Below are 23,603 nucleotides of genomic sequence, written 5' to 3'. Positions count from 1 at the left end.
ATGTTTGAACAACTCTCAACCAGTTCAAAACAGCCCATAAATCCATCCACCAGTAAAGCCCAAAGTGCATCCTCCAGTAAATCTTCAAACACTACACACCATAAACACAAGGGTAAAATTGCTTTACCATCATCCTCATCATCTAGTTCATCTAGTGACGAAAGTGAAGACAGCGATATCATAAAAATCCAAAGTAAAGCAGGTAAAAAAGAAAAAGAAAGAAAAAAGAAGTTAAAACAGAAAGAAAAAATAAAAAGAAAAGAAAAGCTAAAAAGAAAAAGAAGGACACATCATCGTCCTCATCTTGTTCTGAATCATTATAAACAGGCAGAAGGAACCTTATTCCTTCAACCTTTGTAAAAATGCCAGAATTCAAGAATAGTAAAAGTCCACTCAGCAACAGTAAAGATCCACTCAGCAACAGTAAAGATCCACTCGCCAACAGTAAAGGTCCACTCGCCAACAGTAAAGGTCAACTTGGCACAGTAAGCAAACAGTAGAGATTCTCCGACAGAGACTACTGTTCCAACAGTAAGCAAACAGTAGAGATTCTCCGACAGAGACTACTGTTCCAACAGTAAAAGTAAACAGTAGAGATTCTTCGACAGAGACTACTGTTCACCAACAGTAAAAGCAAACAGTAGAGATTCTTCGACAGAGACTACTGTTCACCAACAGTAAAAGTAAATAGTAAAGATTCCAAAATTTTTTTTATTTAAGGGAGCCTTTTCCCCTTGTGAAGGCAGCGTATAATATAGCATATAATTCAATATAGGCGTAGATATTCTCTCCCAAAACCATCTCCCTCCTTTCCCAGTTCGATTGTAAAGGATTCAAGTTGAAAGTCTTAAAACTCTTGTAAGTTTAAATTATATTTCATATTTAAGTATTGTATTTTATTTTATTTCATTAAATAAAAGTTTATATGTTATATTAAAATTGCTACGATCTAAAGCCCTGTTAAAGGCTTTCTTCTATTCTCCCTCCACACTCTGACTTAATTCTGGGGATCCCAGGTTAAGGTTGCAGGAACCCTAAACCTTAAAACGTAAATTAATTGTGTTGTGTGTTGCTTATAAGTATGCTCTGTGGATGCAGCTTAGTCTGATCTTCCACATCAGAAATTTGTTTTGTTTGTTTATTTGCTTAAACGATCCATATATATATATATATATATATATATATATATATATATATATATATATATATATATATATATATATATATATATATATTGCTGCTTGTGTAATCAACATTATAATATGCAAATTATGGAATTCTTGAAAAAGCATATCATAAAGATTACTTATTCCAAATTTCAAAAACGTTGTGATTGGGATCGAGCAATGGATATAGCCATAAAGATTGCATCGGAAAAACAAGCAACATTGAGATATTCAAATCTTCTGAGTTACTTAAAAGCATGAGGAAAAGAAACCATAATGTTAACGATTATGTTTGGAAAAAGTGGAGTGAATATTGGAAGAGACCTGAGGTTATTAAGAAGTCAGAACTCTTATCCAAAAACAGCAGGTTAGAGAAGGACGACAGAGGATCTAGTATGTCTCTCCATACTAGAGGATCCATTTCTGTGTTGGAGGATAAGAAAATATGGTAATATTTCTACTTAACGAAAAAAATTGCTAGTTCGTTTTTATGGAGGATGTTTATATATATATATATATATATATATATATAATGATTGTTGTTCTCTATTATATAGACTGTAGAGCTTTTTTATCACCTCCGCAAAGAAAAAAGATGGTGTCGATCACAATTTTATTGATAATCACTCTAAGCGAGTATTTGTAAGTTTGTTAAATTTCATTCTTAACTTATTAATTATCATGTTGATACAAGAATGTTCAAAATGCTACTTATTATTATATAATATAACATTTGTAAATGCTAACTACCAATCTCAAATGGATAATACTTCCCAATACTACACAGAAGAAGATTCATAAAAATATATTCATGATGACAGAAATTTTCATTGAGGCTACAGGACAACGGCATTATAGGAGAATATATGGCATTAGGACACAGACATCGAGTTATTACTCCGGTACTAGCCGATGTGCTACATCTGCTTCATCTCCAGCTATGGAGATAGGTGAGTCATCCTAGTCTCAGGCAGAAATGATAGCTGCGTTAAAGAGATTGGTGCAATAGCATGCTGATATGCTTGCACAGTTTCATCAGCAACTTCAGATGCAACCAAGATAGACCTCTACAGCTCCTCCATCTGATTCCACTTCACTTAGTGCTCCTACTATGATAGTTGGGCCTGATGGGCGATCTGATTCCACTTCACCTAGTGCTCCTACTATTATAGTTGGGCCTGATGGGCGTTTTGATGCATCTACTATCAATAGATTCCATGTTGATCGTACTACAGATGGTGCAGAAGATGATCAACATGAGGATCTTGATTAGTACGTAGTCATCCTAATAAACTAATATCATCTTTGTTTCAGCATTTGAAATATAAAACTATATGTTGCAGACCCTTTTTTTTAATTCCTATGATTTTGTAATTTTAACAGTCCAACATGTTAGCTAAATTAAATTGCGAGATATGTTTATATATATGTGCTATGGCATATGGTGTTGAATTGATAATATTGATAATAACAAGTTTTGATAACATATTAAAGCAGGTTAATTATGCAAATTTAGGTAAAATTTTTTCAATTTTTTATGGAATCAGCGACAAATTAGCTATAAATTACCAACAAAATAAATTTATTATATTAAAATATCAATCAAAAGGGATAACATAGTGACAAAATGGCAAAATAGCGAAAAAATTCCAACAAATACCGATAAAATTTGTCTTACTTTTAGAGCAAAATACCGACAAAAAAAGGGAACTACTTTACCAACAAAATTTGTTTTCGTCACTCAAAAAATAGCGACAAGCGTCTTATCAACAAAATTTTTTTGTCGCTATTTTGATGATAATATTATATTAGTGACAAAATATATGTAAATAGGGACAAATTTTTGTCACTAATTTATTTTCTTGTAGTGGATTAAATAGTTTAACACAAATAAAACCAAACGATGCTGTAAATAAATTCTAAAAATGAGAACCTTGACTAGTAGATTTGAACCCAATCTGAAACTGAATAATAATTCACTCATTACAATTGTCTGCTTCTTTTATCATGTTAAAAAAGAAATTTCTGTATATATGTAGCATATTTTCTGTTATTTACTTCCACAATCAAAATTTGTACAAAGAACAACACAGGAAGGAAAAAGCAGACTAACCCATTGAAAACCCGGGGTCCGTCAACATCCAGAGAAACCATCCTGCTTCTAGACGAAACTGAATAGATCACATGCTTAGTTCGACTTTATACTATATACATGGATGACAAATATGAAGCAAAATATACCCAAAAAAGCTGGAGTTGTTACACTAGCTAATGAAAATGAGTATCTGGCCTTGTGCAGCAAAGAACCAACTCAAGCTATCAATCTAACATGCAGAAGTTAAGCGCAATTTTTGTCATTCGATGTCAGATTGCAACCTATAGGAGCGGGTGATTCGAATCTGAGGCAAACAAAAGAAACTCAGTTGAGATCAAAAGATTGATGCTGAATAATCAGATGCTGAATAACATGATGAAATTTCAAGACATCAGAGTGATTGATGCCATACATATCGGTTGCTTCAGCAGGTACAGTACACAATTGGAATTTTTAAGGATCCTAATTTTCAATATAATGTTTTGACAAAGAAAACAAACAAATGGCTAATGAAGAAAATAAAAAGAAAATATTAAAGCAGTTCTTCATTTGTAACCTTTCTTTAAAAATTATCAATAGTGAAATTAGGGGTTAACAATTAAACCAATTGCAGCCAACTAGCATTTTCTCTATAAACCATATGCCTTAGCAGATACGCCTCTAAAGCCAGAGTTTGAACTTCCTGTCTCACACAGAAATGCATTCACCAACAAAAGAACTCATCAAGAACTACATTCACACTGGAGGAATGGGTTTCTAGTATATGGACAAAAGAAGCAAAAGCCAAGTATGTTGTACAAATAGTTCTGATGCCTTTCTTTTGGAATTTACAGTCATGGGGGAACTTAATCGAGTTCTTCAACTTCTTGATAATGGAAAGAAACCACCCATGGGATACACACATGCACGCATACAAAACACACACATGAGCTAGTATAAAAACTTTCAATGGAAATAAATACGTAAAAGGATGTTTTAAATTATCAATCAGAAATGGGAATGCCAACTTCATTGACCTTTACATGCACTGGCCATTTCTTAAATCCAGAATTTTTTTTTTTTTTTAATGATAATCCATCCATTGATTTTGATAAAGACATTACGACTGACTTTGTGTTTGCATGGGAAAATTGGACCAAGTCAAGATGTCAAAACAAAATTATGAGTGATCCATGTATAACGGAGTTAAATGTTTTTTGGCATTCCATTGGCCATAAGATCAAGGAAAACTTGTGATGTAGAATATATTGAATTATTTACTTTTAAAATCAGTTTAGTGAATAATTGGAAAGCTAGCTCATAAGTTGTATAAGCAAGTTTTACAATTAAAAAGAAATGTGCAGCTGAAAGGTGGGGCCTTTGTGGGAGTTCTACTCCAAATTTAAAGCAGCTAAAAGTTGAAATTCTTAGCCTAACTTGTCGTCCATCAGGTTGTGAATGAAATTCGAGTGTTCTTAGCAAGTGTAGAATAATTTTCCATTACTTTTAAGCAAAAAGTCCTAGAGTGAATTTTCAATTGATTTTCTGCCATTATTCGAATGTGTTCCTAGATTCATACACAGGAGAAATACACTTGCACAACAAAGGCTAAACGATTTGGTTTTGTGAAGTACAATCAAGCTCGCAAATTGCATTATGATCAAAGAGATTATTGATGAAACCAATGGATTGTTGATTGATAAAATAGGTATTATACATAGATAAAGATGCTGAAGGGTATGTTATTTGGTGGTGATGCTGATAATGGGTTGACATGCCAGCTAATAGAGAAGCTATTAGACAAAAGATTAAGCAGAGTCAGGCAAACCATGTTCAAGTGCCTCACATCCACAACCGAATTTTGAATAGATTGAAGCTGAATCAAATGAAACAACAACAACAACTAAGCCTTGTCCCAAACTAGTTAGAGTCAGCTATACGAGTCCTTTGTTACCATTTCCACTCTGTTCAATTATTAACAAGAAGTAAGAAAAGTACAAAATAGGGAACAAACGATTTTCATAAAAGAAAATAATTCTGGTAAATTTTTTAAAATTTTTAAAATCATTTGTTTTATTAAATAATAAACAAGCATAAGACAGATAAAAATGGAGCAAGTTAAAGGATGTGAAATGGATGGTGTTGCTGAAGCTAATGAGGACTTGAATGAAGATTTGGCGGTGAGTTATAGTTTATGCCAAGTTTTTAGGATATTATATGCTAAGTTTAGGACTATGTTTTTATGAAGTGGGACCTATGCATCTACTTCTTACTTTGTTCATTATAAATAGACCTGAACTCTCTTACATTTTTCCTCAAACTGTGGACTAAAGTCACATCCTTTCAGAACATCAATGGAGAAAGATGAACTCTGCCCCAAGAGCATAACTTTATACCCACTGTTGTTCAGCTTTTGATCCTGCTAGTCTCTGAGTCCAATTCAAGCACTTGGAATCTGAGGTTTTCAAACAAAGGAATAATACCTCTGCAATTAACATGCTCTCATTAATGAAAAGGTATATACCTTCAGAAGGTCATAATTCAATGGTTTTCAAACAAAGGAATAATACCTCTGCAATTAACATGCTCTCACTAATGACAAGGCAAATACCTTCAGAAGGTCATAATTCAATCGACATGGTTGTACTGCAATTCACATGATTATCTTCTAAACCCATTTCAATCCTCTCAATTTGCATATTATAGATACCATAATATTCTCCTTGCAAACCTATGATTACCATTAGTATCATAATCATCTCTAAAGAATATACAATTTTCCTTGTAACGAGCCAACATCTTATGTTGACCTTCACAGACAAGATTGAATTCAGGCTCAAAAACAAGGCTTTATTACTCAAATGCTCCACCTCACACTTTGAAATCCTTGTGTTTTCAAATAAGTTAAATCCTTTTTGCTTTCTCAACCACAAAACTATATCTAGTAAAAAATGCAACTCTCCCACTATCTCTCTCTTCAATAAATCCGGAGGAATTGTCAATACTGATGTCATCAGATATGTATTGCAGTTATCAAATCTATTTTTAGATAGAGAGAGAATTTAGATCCATTTTTTGAGAGAGTTGTGTTTCTCTGCAACTCAAAAATACCAATTATATGAAATGAGTCCACGGTTTCACTTCCAAAATAGAAATAATTTTTTTTATTTTTTTTTTATTATTTTTGCAGATTGTTGCCACGTTATCAAACCAGACAACATCAAGGCAATTGGCAACAATGTGCTTAATGGAGGAAGGACGTGGTATCTAAGTGTTGACCAATAAAAAAAGGTAACACAAACCCTCTTAGCAAAGTGGTAGTACCTAAGTGGCAAAGAAAAAAAGAAAAAACACCATCCCCTCTTAGCAAAGTGCATTCCACATTCAGCTTCATTTATAATAAAGAATCCATGAGCTAAGCATGATGCATCAATTAAGGCACATGATCCAAAGAGAGAAAATGTTAGTGTATTACATTAAAAAATGCCTATTACTTTTCGCAATCATTAACCCAAGAATAAAATGTGGACCAGCTTTTTCAGCTAGATTGTAAGCAATCACTCAGCAAAGAACACTAACTGAAAGTATCAATCTATGCAAAGTAAAGATAAAGGAAGAACTTGTAATAGTGCAGTTACTTAGTGCTTTTGTAATTAGTTAAATTAATTTATGTAATATAGAAATACAATTTTATGTATGCTGACTAGGACAGAATTAGTTATAGGCCCACCTAAGAGACTTTGCTCTCATACAGACTGTAAATACAGATTTTGAAAAGGAATGAAGATTATCGATTCTCATTCTCCTCATTTTTTTGTTTTCTTTTCTCTAAACTTGTTACATGGTATCAGAGCAGTAAATCACAAGTTTTCAAGAGACGGTTGCTTTATTGTTCATCTTCATCTTCATTTATTCACATCTTCAGCTTTCTTTTGTTAATCAACAATGACGAATTCACCTGTTACACCGAATTCTACCGTTCCTCCTTCATTGACGTCTCATCCATTGGAAGATATTAATTCTCCTTATTATCTGCATCACTCGGAGAACCATGGTTCCATTGTTGTAACTCCAGAGCTCACGTCGAGCAATTTTGCGACCTGGCATCTTTCTTTTCTTCTCACTGTTTCAATTCGAAACTAGTTAGGGTTTTGATAGGACTGTTGAGAAAAGCCCAAGGCCCTACAAGGTTTATTCTAGAAGAAACAAAGAACAAAGAGGGCAGCAAAGGAATTAGCAACACTGCGGGACACATCAGCAGATTCTGTTAGGGGGAAATCATATATATAGCTAGTGATTGGAATGAGAAGTTATCGAAAAATATAGAGTTTGTTATTTTGGCAGGGGGTCTCTCTCTGTATCGGGCTGGCCCTGGGGTTTGCTTGCAACCTTTTTACTTTATTTTCCTCTTCTGTTATTATCTTTCTTGTTCCTCAATCAAGACCTGCTTGTAAATCTGAAATCTCATTTAATGGAAGTTCCAATCTCTAATTTTATCTAACCTCTATTTCTTCTTCTCTCTTCTTCTTTAATTTATCCCTGCTGCGTTCTTAACTCTAACAAATTGGTCCGACCTGCCGGATGCCAAAAACGTAGATGGAATCCAGAGTAGAAACGTTAGAGAAGAACGTATCTACAATTCAAGCACAAATATCCTCTATTGAAGACGCCCTTTCCACCTTGCAAAACCTTCCAGCTGATAATATAGAAATCAAATCCCTCCTCAAGACCTTAATTGCCGGAAAAGCACCTGCTATTATCTCTGAAAGCTCTACCCATCCTCACCCAAACGTCCAACAAGAAACATCCTCCCATACAAACCACACCACCACCAGACCTTTTACAAATCAGAACTCGTCCTTCATACCCAAAAAACTGGATATGCCTACCTTCAATGGCATAGAACCTATTGGCTGGATAGCAAAAGCCGAACAGTATTTTGAACTCCATAACACCCCACCAGCTTCCCAAATCTCTATTTCTATGTGTTCTATGGAAGGAGCACCTCTTCATTTGCTTAGGTTGCTCCGTGTTCGAAATCCTCAGCCGGGTTGGACCCAATTCAAATCTGAACTCATCAATGCATACAACGGCGATGTGTCCTCTAACCCACATGAGCTTCTTACCACTGTCAGACAAACGGGTACTATAACCCAATATATTGATGATTTCATCTTCAGAGCTACTCAAGCTCCAGCTCTCTTTGATCCTCAATTGATTGGTTACTTTCTCAATGGACTCAAGGAAGGAATACGTGTAAAAATCCGTTCCTCTGATACTGGCGAATTATACAGGGCTCTACGCACAGCTTGAGAAGTTGAAATGGAAGTCGCCTTGCTTAATCCGACCACCGCCTTCTTTAAACAAACCTATCGTCAAAACGTTAGCGACTTACATACTACACAACGTTTTGGCCTTGGCCCAAAACCCGTTTTCCCAATTACAACCTGTGCCCCACACCAAATTACTTACCCGACCCGGACAGAAATCATTCCCACCCATCCCCTAGATCAAACGACCAAACACAAACCCTAACCCACCAAAATCAACCTCTCCCCCTACCTGCTCCTCCACCACCACCCAATACTACCAACAGATTTCGTGGCATTCGCCACTACTCCCATAATGATTGCCAAGGGCTTCGAGCCAAGGGACCGTGTTTCCGTTCAAACAGCCCTATTCTCCATTACACGAGTGCCCCAATAAGTCACTAAGAGCTCTGATTGGCAGTGAAGATGATGTTCTAACAGATGATGGTTTATTTGCAGATATGGAACCCAATTCCTCTAATCTTCTCTCTACTGAACTGGATGAAGCTCACTTCTCTGAACTGGATTTACCACTCTATTCAGTGGGGGGGTATTTCACGACCTCGTACAATGAAGCTTAGGGGCACCCAATCACTTCAAACGGTCACCATAATGATTGATAGTGGTGCCAGCCATAACTTCATCTCTGGAGATATGGTTCAATCACTCAATTTAATGGTTAGTCCCACGACTCCCTTCTTTGTCAAATTAGGTGATGGGCATCGGATTCAATCCAGAGGTGTTTGAACGAATTTAAAGCTTCAGTTTGGTTCTATTGAGATAATAGTGGATTTCTTTGTTTTCCCTTTAGGCGGAGTTGATATTATTTTGGGTATTGCTTGGCTAGAGACTTTGGGGGGAAGTCAAGGTCGATTGGCTGAAAATGGCTATGGGATTCAGTTATAATGGAAATTGGGTAACTCTCACTTGGGATCCTTCATTGTCCCGTTCTTCAGCTTCTATTAAGTCCATATCAAATGTAGCTGTTGATGACATTGGATTTTCTGGGTTTTTATGGGAATTATCTGAAGACACAACATATCCAGCCAACTCAACAGCCCTCTCCTCTAGTAAATCTCAGCAACTCCAGTAGCTCCAATCAAAATTCCCTACAATCTTTGAGGACTTAAAATACCTTCCTCCCAACCGTCCACAAGACCATAGAATCATACTCCAACCTGGATAGGGCCCTATTTCAGTAAAGCCTTACAGATATGGGCATCTCCAAAAGGATGTCAACTTTCCAACCAATCTCTGATACCTGCCAATATCAACTGAACTTCCCACTCCAGCTTGAAGCTTATGATTAGCTTCAATAGGTGATTCTGCAGGTTTATATCCCAACATACCAGTTTCTTTAAGGAGATCAAGGATATACTTTCTCTGAGAAATAAAAATCCCTTTTTCTGACCTAGCAACTTCTATCCCAAGGAAATATCTCAACTTTCCCAAATCCTTAATCTCAAACTCCCTAGCTAACAAATTTCTCAAGTGAGTCATTTCTTCTTCATTATTTCCGGTCATCACTATATCATCAACATAGACAATAAGCAACGTGATCTTACCTTCATGATGTCTAATGAATAAATTATGATCAGCATCGCTCTGAATATACCCAAAGGAAAGCATAGCTTTACTAAATCTTTCAAACCATGCTCTTGGTGATTGTTTTAGCCCATATAATGACTTCTTCAGCTTGCAAAGTTTTCCTCTGGTTTTGTCATCATCAAATCCAGGAGGAATCTCCATATACACCTCTTCTTTCAAATCACCATGTAGAAAAGCATTTTTAACATCAAATTGATGCAACTCCCAGTCAAGATTGACTGCACAAGACAACAAAATTCTGATTGTGTTCATCTTGGCTACAGGGACAAATGTTTCCTGATAATCAACACCATAGGTCTAGCTGAATCCTCTGGCTACCAATCTACCCTTGTACCTCTCAATTGAACCATCTGCCCTATGTTTAACTGTGAACACCCATTTACATCCAACTGGCTTCTTTCCTGGGGGAGGAGTTACAAGATCCCATGTCTCATTTTTTGCCAAAGCTCTCATCTCCTCAACCATTGCAGCCTTCCATTTTGAATCCTGTAATGCCTCTTGCCAATCCTGCGGTATAGAAACAGAAGAAACAGACAAAACAAAAGCTCTATAGGAAGGGGACAGAGCATTGTAGGAGATGAAATGGGAGATGGGATGTTTAGTGCATGTTCTAACTCCTTTTCTAAGAGCAATAGGGATATCAAGGTCATTATCAAAAGGACTGGAATCAAAATTAGGATCAGAATCAACAGGAATTAAAGAAGACTCACCAAGTTCTTGCTCTTCTGTATCTTCAGGGACCGAAATTGGAGAGGACGGTTGATCAGAGGTCTCAGGCTCTATGGTTGTATCTGTATTAGTCCGCCTTGTGTAGGTTTTCAAATCAGGTCTATCCAATCTTCCTAGAGATTTGGGTGGTTGCTCTTTCTTACTATCTATGTCTACAACAATCTCCCCCTGGAAAGATATGTCATCCATCACCTCTTCCATCTGATATTTCTCCCCCTGAAGAGGTGACTGGGAAGAAAAATAAGATTCAAACTCCCGAAAGGTAACATCCATACTCACAAAGTATTTCCTGGAAGAAGGATGATAACACTTGTATCCTTTTTGAGTAGTAGAGTAACCAACAAACACACACTTCAAGGCTCTAGGATCTAATTTGCTAAAACCATTCTGATGAACAAAGGAAACACATCCAAAGACTTTAGGAGGTACACTATAAGAGTTTTTTCCTTGAAGAACTTCTAATGGAGTTTTAAAATTCAAAGTACGAAGAGGCATACGATTGATAAGGTAAGCAGCAGTCAAAATAGTATCCCTCCAATATGGTTTGGGAAGATTCATAGTGAACATAAGGGACCTAGCTACTTCCAGTAAATGCCTATTTTTCCTTTCTGCTACTCCATTTTGAGCACTAGTATTGACACAACTAGTCTGATGGATAATACCATTAGAATCTAAATAGGTACAAAAATCTGCATTCATGTATTCAGTACCATTATCTGTTCTTAGGATTTTAACATGTGCATCAAACTGAGTACAAATCATTTTATGGAAATTCTGAAAACACGAAAAAACTTCATTTTTTGTTTTCATCAAATAAACCCAAGTCAATCTAGTGCAACAATCAATAAAGGTCACAAACCATCTATAACCAGAAAGAGAGAGTTTTAGTAAGACCCTAAACATTAGAATGAATACTAGCAAAAGGAATCAAATTTTTATTATTAATCGGAGAATAAGAATGCCTGGTGTGTTTGGCAAGTTCACAAGCATCACATACTAATGAATTAAAATCACACTTAGCAGACAAAGTGGGAAATAAACGTTTTAAGACAGAAAAAGAGGGATGTCCTAATCTCCTATGCCATTGAATAACTTCATCGGAAGGATTTCTAGAAGTTCCTAACAAAGCTTGACTGGTACCCGAATTTGAAAAACGACAAACGTCATCCAACAGATACAGTCCATCTCGCAAGCTACCACTGCCAATCATTCTCCCCGTGTTCAGTTCCTGAAATATACAATGAGTTGGGTAAAAAGTTACTTTGCAATTAAGTGCTTTTGTGATTTAGCTGACAGATAACAGATTAATAGGAAATCTGGGAATATGAAGAACATGGGAGAGTTTAATATTGGAAGTACAGTCAATAGAACCTGTGCCAGCAATTGGTACTAAGGAGCCATCCGCAATGCGAATTTTGTCTATGCCTTGATATTTAGAATATGTGAGGAAATGTTTTATAGAGCCTGTTGTATGTTTATTTGCTCCTGAATCTATAACCCAAGAGGGTTTTGCAATTTTTGCAAGAAAGGTAAGAAAAGCATTACCTGAATTAACAAAATTGGAGGCCACAGTTTGAGTTGAGGACGAATCAAGCTGTGACAATAATCGTTTCAAGAATCTCCTTATCAGAAAAGCTTCCAGCAGTAGATGGTTCCTCAGATAAAGCTCCACTATCAGATATGTGTGCCTGTGGTCTAGAAGAACTGACCCACTTTCCTCCATGCCCTTTAGTTGGGCGTCCATGTAATTTCCAGCAGAACTCCTTAGTGTGCCTGTTCTTACCGCAATAGTCACAAAATAATTGATCTCTATTTGAAGAACTGTTCTTTGCAGCCTGGATATGTTCTCTTGCAGAATTAGCAACCAACTCTGCTTTGTCAATGGTAGATCTGTGAACCATAGCGTTCCTCCTAGTTTCCTCTTGCTGTACAAATGAGTATGCTTGTCGTAAGGATGGAAAAGGATCTCGTCCAAGAACTTAGACTTGAATCTGATCATACTCGTTATTTAGGCCAGCCAGAAAATCATACACACGTTCTACTTCAATCAACTTCTGAACCTGAGTCGCACCATCAGTACATCTTGCTTGAAAGTCTTGATAATAATTTAGTTCCTGCCATAACCCACTAAGTTCCGCAAAATACTGAGCGATGGTCAGATCTCCCTGCTTGGTTTCATGAACTTTTTGTCGCAATTCATACCTCTGAGCATAGTTTCCAGTTTGTGAATACGTCTGTGAAGCAGCATCCCATATCTTCTTAGCTGTATCAAGAAGCAAATATCCTCGGGAAATAGTTGGCTACATAGAATTTATTAACCAAGACATAATAAGAGAATTCTCGGATTTCCATTTGTTAAAAACCGGATCTATCGAAACTAGTTTAGTCGCTCCACCATCAAGGTATCCTTGCAAACCTCTTGCTTCAATAAATAATAAACAAGACCGAGACCAAGCCAGGTAGTTTGTTCCATCTAACTTCACTGGACTAATCTGAAGTGAGGGACTCTCTGAGTGAAAACTTATATCCACCTTCTTTCCATCACCCATACTATCAGATTAAAAAAAAAAAAATTCAAACAGAAGTGTGAAGAACTAGCAGCGGCAGAAAAAACACCAGAAAAAACGGAAAAAATTCCAAACGCAAAATCGGTGCTGAAGAACAGTAGGGGAAAAATTACCACAAGTCGTCGAGCTCGTCGAAACAAGAAACGTCGACGGAGCTCGCCGGAAACAGCCGCGCGCGCCGTCGACGGAGCTCGCCGAAAACAGCCGCACGCGCCGACGCGTGAAGAACGGCCGAAAACTTCTAGAGGCGCGCGTGCACACGCGCGTTGTCGGACGGCGACGCAGCTTGGATGGAGGGCCGATCGGCAGTCCCTCTTTCTTCTGAGCTGGGTGGTGACAGCCAACTCCCACTCCCGGCGGCACTGTGTGTATCTCAGCCCTATTTCAAACCGAAACCGTTGCCGAAAAATTCACGGCAATGGCTCTGATACCATGTAGAAATTAGAGGAAAGAATATGTTTTATTTCTTTCAACTTGTGATATATTTTCAACCTCTACTCCACTATATATATACAAAAATTGTTCCAATATAGGAAGCAATCTAAATAGGAATATCTCTAAACTAGGAAACATAATCTTTACACTAATTAGGAATAAACCTAAACTAGGAAACACAATATTTACTTTAATCACAAAGATTTCAATACCAGCTCTAGTCCATTCTCTAGTCCAATTTTATTGGTTAAGAAGAAAGACGGAAGCTGGCGATTTTGCGTCGACTACCGCCAACTTAACAGAACAACCGTTCCTCACAAATATGCTATTCCAGTTATTCAAGAATTGCTTGACGAACTACACGGAGCCCAATTCTTCTCAAAGCTGGATATGAAATAGGGATTTTATCAAATACTAGTGGCTCCTTCCGATACTCACAAAAATGCCAAAATAACAGAGAAAAACCCAAGGCCTACAAGGTTTATTCTAGAAGAAACAAAGAACAAAGAGGACAACAAAAGAATTAGCAACATTGCTGGACACATCAACAGATTCTGTTAGGGGGAAATCATATATATAGCTAGTGATTGGAATGAGAGGTTATCGAAAAATATAGAGTTTGTTATTTTGGCATGGGGTCTCTCTCTGTATCGGGCTGGTCTTGTGGTTTGCTTGCAACCTTTTTACTTTATTTCCTTTTCTGTTATTATCTTTCTTGTTCCTCAATCAAGACCTGCTTGTAAATCCGAAATCTCATTTAATGGACGTTCCAATCTCTAATTTTATCTAACCTCTATTTCTTCTTCTCTCTTCTTCTTTAATTTATCCCTGCTGCGTTCTTAACTCTAACAGGTTTCTTGATGGATCGATTCCTAAGCCAGAGCCTTCTGATCCTTTATATTTGACATGGATTCATTGCAATAATTTGGTTGTGGCTTGGCTCCTTTGATCAATTTCATCTCAAATCGCATCTACAATGTTTTATCTTGAAGAGGCAAAGCAGATTTGGGACGAGTTGCATCAGCAATTCTCATAGCCCGATGATGCTAGGGTTGGTCAATTGCAACATCAGTTGTGTAACACTACTCAAGGAACAAAGTCCATAGATGCTTATTTTACGGAACTCACAACAATTTGGGAGGAATTACGAATCTATCGGCCTTTGCCTCTTCGTACCTGTGGAAATTTTCAAAAATTTGTGGAATCACAGCAAAAGGATCAAGTCTTCCATTTTCTTAATGGTTTAAATGAAACTTTTCAAGGAGTTCGATCTCAGATAATGATGATGAAACCGTTCTCTTCTCTGGATCAAGCTTATAACCTAGTTTTACAAGAAGAAACGTAGCAATCTCTTATGCTTCAGACACATTCTTTTCACGAATCTTCTGCTTTAGCAGTTAAGCGAGATAAAAACAAAGCTGCTATGGTATGTTACCACTATGGAAAACCTGGCCATGTCAAGGCAAATTGTTTCAAACTTATAGGTTTTCCTCCAGATTTCAAATTTACTAAGCCAAGGAATTTGTCCCAAACTCATGTTTCCTCACAAACACAGTCAAGGTTTCTAAGGCAATTATCTGGAACTGCTGGTGTTAACTCAGTCACAACTCAATCCTTCGATTCTATTGAAGTTGCTTTTACTTTTGTTGGAGCTGCTTCTGAGCATCTTTCTGGTATTACGCTTTCTAAGGATCAAGTTCAACGACTTATGACTCTTTAAGATGATCAGTCCATTTCCTTTTTCACTCGAAATCTAATTCAATCCCTTCATCTAATACTGCTCAAGTCAATCTTGCAGGTATTCACTCTTCTGTTTTTCATCGTTTGCAAAATTCTAGATGTGATCAGTCACCTTGGATCATCGATACAGGTGCTGCTGATCATATCATCTGTCATAGTTCATTTTATGTGCATTCATTTCCATTACAAAATTCTTATGTTAGATTGCCATATGGTATATGTGTGCAAGTTACAGCCACAGGAACTGTGAAACTAGATAAGAATTTTGTCCTTGAGAATGCTCTTCTAGTGCCTACTTTCACTTTCAATCTTATCTCAGTGGGTAAACTTACTGCTACAAATCTTTTGTGCTTTGTTATCCTTTCTCATTACTGTTTTATCCAGGTCCTTTCATCATGGATAACGATTGGACTGGCTAGAACTGTAGATGGTTTGTTTTTCCTACAACCTGCTTTTATTTTTCCTAAGTTTGTCACTTCCGTCAATTCCGTTTCTTCATACTCTGCTGTTTCTTTTGAAGTTTGGCATCACAGATTAGGACATTTAGCAGATGATAGAATAAGATTATTGCAGCCTTTACTTTCTATACCTTGTAAACACTCTCTTGTTCCTTGTGAGACGTGTCCTAGAGCTAAAATGAAAAGGCTACCTTTTCCATGTAATGGGGATATATCAAACAATCCATTTGATATTGTACATATGGATATTTGGGGTCCATATTCCCAAAAGGACATTAATGAAAACCATTATTTCTTAACAATTGTGGATGATCATATTCAATGTATTTGGGTTTTTCTTATGAAGCACAAAAGTGAAGTGTTATTTTTAGTTCCTAAATTTTGTAAATATGTACAAACTCAGTTTCATACTCTTATCAAAACCATTAAAAGTGACAATGGTACTGAATTCCTTTTACATTCATTTTTTGCTTCTTCTAGTATTGTGCATCAATCCACTTGTGTTTACACCCCTCAACAAAATGGGGTGGTTGAGAGAAAACACCAACACATTCTAAATGTGGCTAGGGCACTCTTATTTCACTCTAGCTTACCTCTTACTTTTAGGGTCATGCTGTTCTCACTTCCACCTACATCATTAATAGAGTTCATATCTCTAAACTGAACAATAAATCTCCTTTTGAAATGCTTTTTCACAAAACTCCCTCATACACTCAATTGAGAGCTTTTGGCTTCTTGTGTTTTGCATCTAATCTTGTTTCTCATAGGACTAAATTTGACATTAGAGGTAGAAAATCCATTTTCATTGGATATCCACCTGGGTTTAAGGGATATGTTTTGTATGATCTAGATACCAAAACCACTTTTATCTCTAGGGATGTCATTTTTCATGAAACAATTTTCCCTTTTAAACATTCTGCAACATCTCATACTATGACTACTTTGCCTTTACCTTCCCCTCCTTCCTTTTGTCCTGCTTTTCCTTCCTCTGATTTTAAGTCACCAACAAATTTTAATGTTTCTCCAAATGTGTCTGCTCCTCTTCCTAATTCTGATTTACCAGACTCTCCTTCTAATTCTCCTTTTGTTTCTCCAATTCTTCTATAGTTCCTACCTTGCCTAATCCTATTCCTGTTTTAAGGAGTTCTAGATCTCATAAAGTGCCTTCTTACCTTAATGATTATCACCTTGCATATCTTCCTCATTCACATGCATGTGTCACTTCTTATCCCATTCAACATTTTCTTTCTTATAATGAGTTATCTCCATCTTATCATTCTTTTGTGAATCTTAGTTCTTCTATTTCCGAGCCCACATCTTATCAACAAGCTATCTTGGATGATCATTGGAAAGGAGATATGAACCTTGAACTTGCTGCCCTAGAAGACAATATTACTTGGATTGTTACTCAATTGCCTCCAAATGTTAAAGTTGTTGGGTGTAAATGGGTTTACAAACTCAAGTTCAAAGCATATGGTACAATTGAAAAATACAAAGCTAGGTTAGTGGCTGAAGGGTATAGCCAAAAACCCGGTTTTGATTATCAAGAGACTTTTAGTCCTGTGGCCAAGCATACCACAGTTAGAGTTTTCTTGTCACTTGCTGTTATTTTTGATTGGCACATTTCTCAACTGGACATCAACAATGCATTTCTCAATGGAGACTTGCTTAAAGAGGTTTATATGGATCTTCCTCCGGGTTATGTGCCTAAGGGGGAGTATGTTTGTGGTTCAAAGGTGGTTTGTATGACTTCAGAAGTCTCTATATGTTTTGCAACAAGCCTCTAGGCAATGGAATATTAAAGTTTACTGACAGCTTACTACAAGAAGGTTTTACTCAATCTAAGTCTGATTATTCTTTGTTCACCAAAGTTTTAGATTCTGGTTTCATAGCGCTGCTTGTGTATGTCGATTACATTATAATTGGCAGCAGTAGTAAAGTTTTGGTAGATCAAATGAAGTCGTGGTTGCAGACTTATTTCAAATTAAAAGACTTGGGACGCCTTCATTATTTTCTTGGACTTGAAGTTGCAAGATCTAGTAAAGGTATCATTCTTGCAATATGGGAAAAACATTATTGTGTATATTTTCATCAATAGGGTCATATAAATATACATATATACAAGATACTATAAACCTGTTAAGAATCTAACTCCTAACAGAACTCTATTTACAACTAATCCTTAACACTCCCCCTCAAGTTGGAGCATAAATGTTAATCATGCCCAACTTGTTACAAAGATAGTTAACCCGAGGTCCATTTAGACCTTTTGTAAATATATCTCCTAACTGTTCACTTGTTTTAACGTGCCCTGTAGAGATAACACCCTGTTGTATCTTTTCACCAATGAAATGACAATCAATCTCGATATGTTTTTCGTTCATGGAATACCGGATTTGATGCAATGTGAAGAGCAGCTTGATTAACACACCATAACTTTGCAAGCAAGGACGACTTGAAGCCAATTTCCTCTAACAACTGACGAATCCAAATTAATTCACAAATTGTGCCATAGCTCAATATTCTGATTCAGCACTCGATCGTGAGGCTAAATTTTGTTTCTTGCTCCTCCACGATATCAAGTTTCCACCCACAAAAACAATATCCTGAAGTTGATCTTCTATCAACCTTCGAACCTACCCAATCCGAATCTGAGAAACACTCGATGTCCAAATGCCTATGATTACTATAAAGGAGGCCACAACCTAGATTACCTTTCAAATTGCACAAAATCTATCCTAAAACTTCTCAATGGATAACAGTAGGAGAAGACATAAATTGGCTTAAGATGCTCACAAACTTAAGGATCCTACAGTTTACAGGCAACTAGTTGGGAAACTTATGTATGTCACTTTAACAAAACTTGATCTTTCTTATGGGGTGCATATACTTGCCCAATTTATGGATTCTCCTTCTGAGTTACACTTGGAAGCTGCTTTTAAGGTCTTAAAGTATTTGAAAAACAGTCCAGGACAAGGCTTATTTTTGTCTTCAACATCTAAATTGGAACTGACAGCATACTCTGACAGTGATGGGCATCATGTGTTGAGACAAGAAAGTCTATAACAAGTTATTGTGTTTTTTCTAGGAGACACACTCATTAGTTGGAAATAGAAGAAGCAACCTACAATTTCAAGAAGTTCAGCCGAAGCTGAATACAGATCCATGGCAGCTGTTACTTCAGAGATAATTTGGCTCATAGCTTTACTGCAGAATTTTCAAGCCAGTATTCCTCAACCTGTGCTTTTATATTCAGATAGTATGTTTGCTATACACATAGCAAAGAATCCAATTATGCATGAAAGGACTAAGCATATTGAGATAGATATTCACTTTGTGAGAGAAAAAGTATTAAATGGTGTTATTAAGCCTTTATATATCAAGCCAAGTGAACAAAAGGCAGATATGTTTACCAAGGCACTGCATCCTTCTCAATTGAGGTATTTGTTGAGCAAGTTGAACATAAAGAACATTTATGTTCAACTTGAGGGGGAGTATGAATCTATGCAAAGTAAAGATAAAGGAAGAACTTGTTTGTAATAGTGCAGTTACTTAGTGCTTTTGTAATTAGTTAAATTAATTTATGTAATATTGAAATACAATTTTATGTATGCTGACTAGGACACAATTAGTTATAGTCCCAGCTAAGAGACTTTGCTCTCATACAGCCTGTATGTACAGATTTTGAAAAGGAATGAAGATTATCGATTCTCGTTCTCCTCATTTGTTTGTTTTCTTTTCTCTGAACTTGTGACAGAAAGCGAACCCAAGGGAACTGAAAATGAATAAATTACATGCAAAGACTGCAAGAGTGCATGTGTCTAGAAAAAACAATAAAATATTAATGGCTCTAAGCCGCAGAATCTGGCATGATATTGACCATAAATGCATCAAACTAAACAACCACGACAATATGTTACCTTTGCAAATGCATAAATTGCACGCATGATTCTTGCATAATCAGTTCCAAGCATTTGTATTACGACATCGGCAAGAAATGTGCCCCACATCCTGCATAGGAAAGAAATGCAAATAAAATGACAATACTAAATCTTTTTACTTCCCCAACTTTTCCCTTTCTTTTTCTTCTTTCTTATTTGCTCAAAGATTGTTTGTGAGAAAGGGATTCCTCAAATAAGCAATACTTGACCATTCTTAAGCAAGAAAGCAAGCTAAAAATCTACCACGATAATAGAACAAATGAATTCAATCAATTATGATAACAATTTGATTTTGCATTTGACATCTAGAAGTAGGTAGAGAAAGCAATTACAAAACCTAACTAGACTAGAGGGAGTATAATGACTCCTAATTTAAATATAGGCCAAAGATTAAGCAATGCAAACATGCATTAAGTTTCAAAATTTGCTAGAGTGCTCTACTAAAGGCAATTACAAAATGGGGAAAAAAAACCAAATAAATAAGAAAAATATGCAAATCATAACATAATAACAAAACCACCAATGAAACAAGCAACAATTCATCTTTGAACACTTTTTATGCAACATTTGGTGCTTCAAGCAGAAGCTTACTAGCAAGAACATCAGCAGTCAGAGTTGTAGGAGGCTCAACAATGCTCATAAAGTTGATGCATCCTCCATTTCCAAAAAAAAAAATAAAAAAATAAAAAGTAAAAAAGAAAATTAAAATGTTAAGGGGAACAGAACAAGTTTATATATGCCTTGGACAATTATAAAAATGTCATTATGAGTATGATAACTGATACACTAATTTAGAAAATTAGAGAATAGGGAAAACAATGAGCTTCCCCATCTAATGGATCTGAGTAGATCACCAAAATATAGTTAATAACCTTAAGTTTTGAATTTGTCCATACTCCACAGGTCAAAAGTTAAAGAAAATACAAAAGTTACTAATTAAATTAAATTTCAGAATTTCTTCAGTAGTAACAAGCATAACTACCATTCCTACGTCATGCTATGAAATAAGGTAAACCATGCATTTTAACAACCGCCTGAAGAAAAATTTAAACTCAGCATGATCTATTGGTTGTTTCAACTTTTTGCTATGCAATAGAAGCTAGCATGACATAAACTAAGGCTCCACCAGGTACCTAATCATCCAAAATCCTTAAGAGTCTAGGTTAGCATAAGAAATCCAACATCATCACCTATATTTATCTTTCAAAGGCATGCGTAAACTAAGAAAAGTAGAGTACAAATTATTGTAATATTTCAAAAATTTGAAAATATTCTAGAAAGAGTGATTGGTGCCTCAAAAGAATTCATCCCTAGAAGCTAGCCATTGAAGCTAAGGGGTGGGGGGCACAGAACCCAAGGTTCTATTTGTCCAAATCAAGTTCCCAGTATAATGTAGAACATTAAGGCTCTAATACATAGATCTTTAAAGCTTCCCAACAAAAGCTTTCCTCAACAACAACATTTGGTTCGATAAAATAAAAATTGCCAGGCTAAACCACTTGTATACTTTTCTTTCACTTAAAAATCTCCAAGTAAATGCCACTTGGTTGTTTTAAATATATAACCATTATTACCCAAGAAATAAGGATACTCCCAACGACTATTATTACTTGCCTCATTATAAAATCATCAGGTAGAATATGTCCTCTTTTGTTGTTTATATTTTATCACCAATGTACTATCATATGAAGGATAATATAACACCACCATTAGATTTGATGATTGTTTTACTCTTAACACCTTAATAATGCAATTCAAATTAATTGATTAATTAAGCAATTATACAAAATGCCCTCATGAAGAATAAACTCAAAGGTGAAATATAAGAACATAGTTGAAATAATATATGGGAGAAAGAATTTCTATGTTTCTTATGTTTCAATGAGATCCTATACATCCTATTTATACACAAGTATCAAATTCGAAATAGGAAAAGAACAAATAAGGAAATTGCAATATACACTCCTAAAAAGCCTATACAAGAATACTCCAAATCAGATATGTCAACACTCCCCCTCAAGTTGGTGCATAGATATTGCACATGCCCAACTTGTAAACCAAGTTATGGAATTGATTGTTTTTAAGCCCTTTAGTAAGAACATCTGCAATTTGATTATACAAAAGTCACATAAGTATGTTTCAAAACCCCTTGGATGACTTTTTCTTTTATGAAATATCTATTGATCTCTATGTGCTTTGCCGGTCATATTGAACTAGATTTTGAGCAATGCTAATTGCAGCCTTCATATCACAAAACAAAGTCGAATCTTCTCCTTTCGACATTCGCAATTCTTCCATTATTTTGCCTTAGCCATAATAATATGAAAACTCCTTTAGCCATAATAATACGAAAACTCCTTGAGCCATAGCTCTATATTCCGCTTTTGCACTCGAGCGTGCTACTACAATATGCTTTTTTCTTCTCTAAGTAACTAGGTTTCCTCCAACAAAGATACAATAACTAAAAGTTGATCTCCTATCATCTGGAGATCCAACCCAGTCAGCATCAGTAAAGGCTTCAGGTTTGAGGTGACCATGCTTAGAGAAAAGTAGACCTCTTCCATGTGCAAACTTTAGTTATCTTAAAATGTGAAAGACAGCTTCAAGATGAGAAATACAAGGATCATGCAAATATTGACTAACTAGACTTGCAACATATGTTATATCAGGTTTAGTATGTGAGAGCTAAATCAATCTGCCAACCAATCTCTGATATTGATCCAAGTTAACCTATTCTCCCTTTCCTGCTTGCAATATGTAATTAACTTCAATGGAAGAGTCAGCTGGTTTACAATCCAACATGTCAGTTTCTTTCAAGAGATCTAGGATATATTTCCTTTGAGAGAGAAAGATCCCTTTAGCTAATCTAGCAATTTCAATACCCAAAAAGTGTCTCGAACCTCCTAAGTCTTTAATCTTAAACTCCTAAGCCAAAAACTTCTTTAACCAAGCAATCTCCTCTTCATCATCGCTAGTCATAACCACATCATCAACATAGACAATTAGTAAAGTGATCTTACCAGTACAATGTCTGATAAACAAGGTGTGATCCACATTACTTTAAGAATAGCCAAAGGAAATCCTAGCCTTACTGAATCTATCAAACCATGCTCTAGGTGACTGATTCAGTCCACACAATGCTTTCTTCAATCTATAAATCTGACCTTTGGTTTTCTCATCATCAAAGCCAGGAGGAATATCCATGTACACTTCTTCTAGATCACTGTGCAAAAAAGCATTTTTTTACATCAAATTGATGTGGACTCCAATCTAGGTTGGCTACACAGGACAACAGTGTCTAATAGTCTCCTGATAGTCCACCCCATAGGTCTAAGTAAATCCCTTTGCCAACAATCTAGCCTTGTATCTTTCAATTGTGCCCTGTGTTTTACTGTGAACACCCATTTGCATCCCACTGGTTTCTTCCCTAATGAACGGGTAACAAGTTCCCAAGTTCCATTTTTTGCCAAAGGTTTCATCTTCTCCACCATTGTTGCTTTCCATTTTGGATCTTGATTTGCTTCTTGCCAATTCTGTGGAATAGAAACAAAAGAAACAGACAACACAAAGACTCTA

The 23,603-nt window shown here is 36.1% G+C and overlaps 1 protein-coding gene across 5 annotated transcripts in view; it reads right to left on the bottom strand.

Moving 5' to 3' along the window:
* Positions 1–3,108: 3,108 nt before the first annotated feature.
* Positions 3,109–23,603, bottom strand: part of LOC149494289 (uncharacterized) — a 47,058-nt gene continuing 26,563 nt past the window's right edge. For 2 of the 5 annotated variants that reach the window (XR_016321986.1, XM_089724624.1), the window contains 2 exons: positions 20,007–20,097; positions 3,792–7,363 (listed from right to left, as the gene is read on the bottom strand). Coding sequence is in view for 4 of the 5 variants with exons in the window: in XM_089724624.1 (XP_089580750.1) it covers positions 7,361–7,363; positions 20,007–20,097 (94 nt within the window). In the remaining variant the exon portion in view is untranslated. Of the gene's footprint in view, positions 3,566–3,791; positions 7,364–11,766; positions 12,115–19,616; positions 19,862–20,006; positions 20,098–23,603 lie in introns of those variants that run through there. The other 3 variants (XM_089724622.1, XM_089724620.1, XM_089724621.1) reach the window with 3 other exon arrangements.

This window comes from Jatropha curcas, chromosome 8, assembly GCF_041381405.1.
Source record: "Jatropha curcas cultivar XTBG-Jc1 chromosome 8, XTBG_Jcur_1.0, whole genome shotgun sequence".
NCBI classification, from domain to species: Eukaryota; Viridiplantae; Streptophyta; class Magnoliopsida; order Malpighiales; family Euphorbiaceae; genus Jatropha; species Jatropha curcas.
This window is presented reverse-complemented; position numbering and strand designations above follow the sequence as displayed.